Genomic DNA, 3,787 nt, shown 5'->3' with positions numbered 1-3,787 from the left:
TTTCTTATAAAATTGGGCGCAAAAAATAATCTATTTACATCCAAATAGGGATTCTTATTTATTTATCGATCCATATTTAACCACACCATTCGATTTGATTCGATTCCTGGGGGTAACGATTCGATTGAGAATCGATTCTTGATTCAAAACCATTCTCGATTCAAAATCTACACTTTTTTTTAATAACATTGGGTGCCAGTTCTATGATTAACAACATTAGTAGAAGCATTTAAGTCCCATCTTAAAACTAACTTGTATACCCTAGCCTTTAAATAGAACCCCCCTTTAGACCAGTTGATCTGCCGTCTCTTTTCTGCTCTGCCCCCCTCTCCTGCGTGGAGAGGTTATTAGGAGACCACAGATGATGTTCAAAGTCGGGGCCCGGGGTGGACCACTGGGGACGTCTCTGCACTGCTGACTACTCTCCACTCAAGATGATCCCCTGCTGGCCACACTATGGACTGGACTCTCACACTATTAACCAGATCCACTCGACGTCCATTGCACCGGTCGCCCAGAGGGGCGGGGGGTGGTCCCCACATCTGCGGTCCCCTCCAAGGTTTCTCATTGTATCCCATTGGGTTGAGTTCTTTCTTGCTCTGATGTGGGATCTGAGCCGAGGATTGTGCAGCCCTTTGAGACACTTGTGATTAAGGGCTATATAAATAAACTTTGATCAATTGATTGAACATTCCTCCATAAAATAGATAAACAGATCTGATACATTTCTATATTTTGTTTACTAAAATTCAACCCAAACATTTAATAAAGACAAATACGAATAAAGCAACCATTATATATATATATATTTTTTTTTTTTTTAATCGATTAAAAATCGTTACAAATAACAATTAATCCAAAAAAAAAAAAAATGTTGACACCCCATAATAATCAGTCCCCACATTATTTGAGGCACTTTTGCCTCCGTCCACAATAATTGCAGGCCGGCTGCACTGCAAGAAGCTTCTTTGCCAGACAGAACATTTGTATGCTGTAAAAGTGTCACCAGAAACCACTGGAGTGATGTGGGACGCACCATCGGGGGGACACCACTGCCCCGCCCCTCATGTGTTTGATCGCAGCGGAACAAAAGCCAATCAAGCGGCCCCGCTTTGCTGATATGCAAATCCACCTCATCTGGGTATCAAAGGCTTGCCTCGCTCTGCACATTTTGTTTATCGATAAATACTTTGATGGGGGCTGCAGCTAGGACTGAGTATTGCACGGCATCAAGATGGGAAAGGTGAGATATTTATATATACATATATATATATATATACATATATATATGAAAAAAAATTCAGCAGTTTTTAATTTCTCCTCTCTGCCGTGAAGATCACGTTCTATGAGGAGAAGAAATTCCAGGGGCGCTGCTACAACTGCAGCAGCGACTGCGCCGACCTGCACACCTACTTCACCCGCTGCAGCTCCATCCGGGTGGAGAGCGGGGTGTGGGTGCTTTACGAGAGGCCCAACTACAAGGGCTTCCAGTACATCCTCTGCCCGGGGGAGTACGCCGACAGCCAGCAGTGGATGGCCTTCAGCGACAGCATCAAATCCTGCCGCACTATTAAGAACGTAAGGAACCATAGAGTCAAAGTACAGTAGCGTAGTAGGCCGAGGTATTCATTAAAAACAAGGCAGAGGTTTTATCTAGTTAAAGTTAAAGTACCAATGATTGTCACACACACACACTAGGTGTGGTGAAATGTCACACACACACTAGGTGTATTGAAATGTGTCCTCTGCATTTGACCCATCCCCTTATTCACCCCCTGGGAGGTGAGGGGAGCAGTGAGCAGCAGCGGTGGCCACGCCCGGGAATCATTTTTGCTGATTTAACCCCCAATTCCGACCCTTGATGCTGAGTGCCAAGCAGGGAGGTAATGGGTCCCTTTTTTTTAGTCTTTGGTATGACTCGGCCGGGGTTTAAACTCACAACCTACCGATCTCAGGCCGGACACTGTAACACTAGGCCACCGAGTAGGTGTAGGTGTAGGTGTATAGGTGAGTAGCGAGTATATTTAATATTTTTGGCCACTGTAACATTACACAAAGTTTGAACGGTAACACTGTGTTTGAATATTTAATTACCGTATTTTTCGGACTATAAGTCGCAGTTTTTTTCATAGTTGATATCGGAATCGGTAATTAAGAGTTGGACAATATCGGAATATCGGATATCGGTAAAAAAAAGCCATTATCGGACATCTCTAATAAAAACTGCTACATGAACTAAAAATTGTTACGATCTGTTATGCCAGGTCATTTTTTGTTTACCGTATTTTTCGGACTATAAGTCACAGTTTTTTTCATAGTTTGGCCGAGGGTGCGACTTACACTCAGGAACGACTTATGTGTGAAATTATTAACACATTACCGTAAAATATCAAATAATATTATTTAGCTCATTCATGTAAGAGACTAGACGTATAAGATTTCATGGGATTTAGCGATTAGGACTGACAGATTGTTTGGTAAACGTATAGCATGTTCTATATGTTATAGTTATTTGAATGTTATGTTACGTTAACATACCAGGCACGTTCTCAGTTGGTTATTTATGCCTCTTATAACGTACACTTATTCAGCCTGTTGTTCACTATTCTTTATTTATTTTAAGTTGCCTTTCAAATGTCTATTCTTGGTGTTGGGTTTTATCAAATAAATTTCCCCCAAAAATGCGACTTATACTCCAGTGCGACTTATATATGTTTTTTTCCCTTCTTTATTATGCATTTTCGGCCGGTGCGACTTATACTCCGGAGCAACTTATACTCCGAAAAATACGGTAAGTGGCGTACCTTTTGTAGAATGATCGAGGGCGAGTTCTTGGTTTCTTATGTGGGTTTATTGTAGGCTGTTTTCCTTAACTTCCTTAATGACGCACAACAACAACAGTCACGTTTTGGTCTACCGTAAAGCAGTTCTTCGGCCGTAAACAACAATGTTGTGACACTCTTAAACAGGCAATACTGCCATCTACTGTACACGCATACGTGACACCTTCCTCGTGTCCTTCATGTCGCCTGTTGCCTCCAGGTTTACGGCAGCGCCTGGAAGCTGAGGCTGTACGAGAGGTCCAACTTCGGGGGCCAGATGGTGGAGTGCGCCGACGACTGCCCCTCGCTGTACGACGCCTACAAGGTACGCGAGGCCTACTCCTGCGTGGTGACCGACGGCGCCTGGGTGTTCTACGACCTCCCCAACTACAGGGGGCACCAGTACCTCCTGGAGCAGGGCGAGTACCGGCAGCACGCCGACTGGGGGGCCTCCTCTCCCGGCATAGGCTCCTTCCGCAGGATCACAGAGTTCTAGTCCCCGCTCTCAATGAGTCAGTAAATGCTTAAATAAACTCCTGCAAACTATAACTGTTTCCTCTCATTTGTCCGCGATACGGCTGCGCGATACAGACGATGCACAATACAAATGATATCGTTATATCGTGATAATGCATGTTGAGGACACATTGTAGCGAGCATTATTATTACATAGTATTGTCTGTCCAGAGTGCCACAAAGTTAAAGTTAAAGTACCACTGATAGTCACACACACACACTAGGTGTGGTGAAATTACCCTCTGCATTTGACCCATCCCCTGGGAGGTGAGGGGAGCAGTGAGCAGCAGCGGTGGCCGCGCTCGGGACACTTGTAAGTCAGCATTCCTCGCCTCCATGCCGGAAAATAAAAACATTTTCTTCCAAGTGTCACCCTGGAGGACGAGGATAGGCTAATCGCTAAGCTAGCGCTCTTGAATGTAGACAAAGGTGGGCGGATCGAGACCAAT

The 3,787-nt window shown here is 44.3% G+C and overlaps 1 protein-coding gene across 1 annotated transcript; it reads left to right on the top strand.

Annotated features, from left to right (window-relative positions):
- Positions 1-1,117: 1,117 nt before the first annotated feature.
- LOC133658882 (gamma-crystallin M2-like) lies at positions 1,118-3,371 on the top strand. The gene is made up of 3 exons (XM_062061375.1): positions 1,118-1,243; positions 1,336-1,578; positions 3,043-3,371. Exons 1-3 carry the CDS (start codon positions 1,235-1,237, stop codon positions 3,316-3,318), a joined length of 528 nt encoding a protein of 175 aa, XP_061917359.1. The 5' UTR covers positions 1,118-1,234; the 3' UTR covers positions 3,319-3,371.
- Positions 3,372-3,787: the final 416 nt, after the last annotated feature.

The sequence above is a fragment of the Entelurus aequoreus genome, linkage group LG01, assembly GCF_033978785.1.
Source record: "Entelurus aequoreus isolate RoL-2023_Sb linkage group LG01, RoL_Eaeq_v1.1, whole genome shotgun sequence".
In the NCBI taxonomy this organism is placed as follows: domain Eukaryota; kingdom Metazoa; phylum Chordata; class Actinopteri; order Syngnathiformes; family Syngnathidae; genus Entelurus; species Entelurus aequoreus.
The sequence above is the reverse complement of the archived record's forward strand: the minus strand, read 5'-3'. Positions and strand labels throughout refer to the sequence as shown.

Bases quoted from the DNA above. Each gene is read 5' to 3' on its own strand.
- LOC133658882 (XM_062061375.1), top strand. The intron at 1,579-3,042 runs GTAAGGAACCAT...TGTTGCCTCCAG, and splicing joins CCTGCCGCACTATTAAGAAC to GTTTACGGCAGCGCCTGGAA.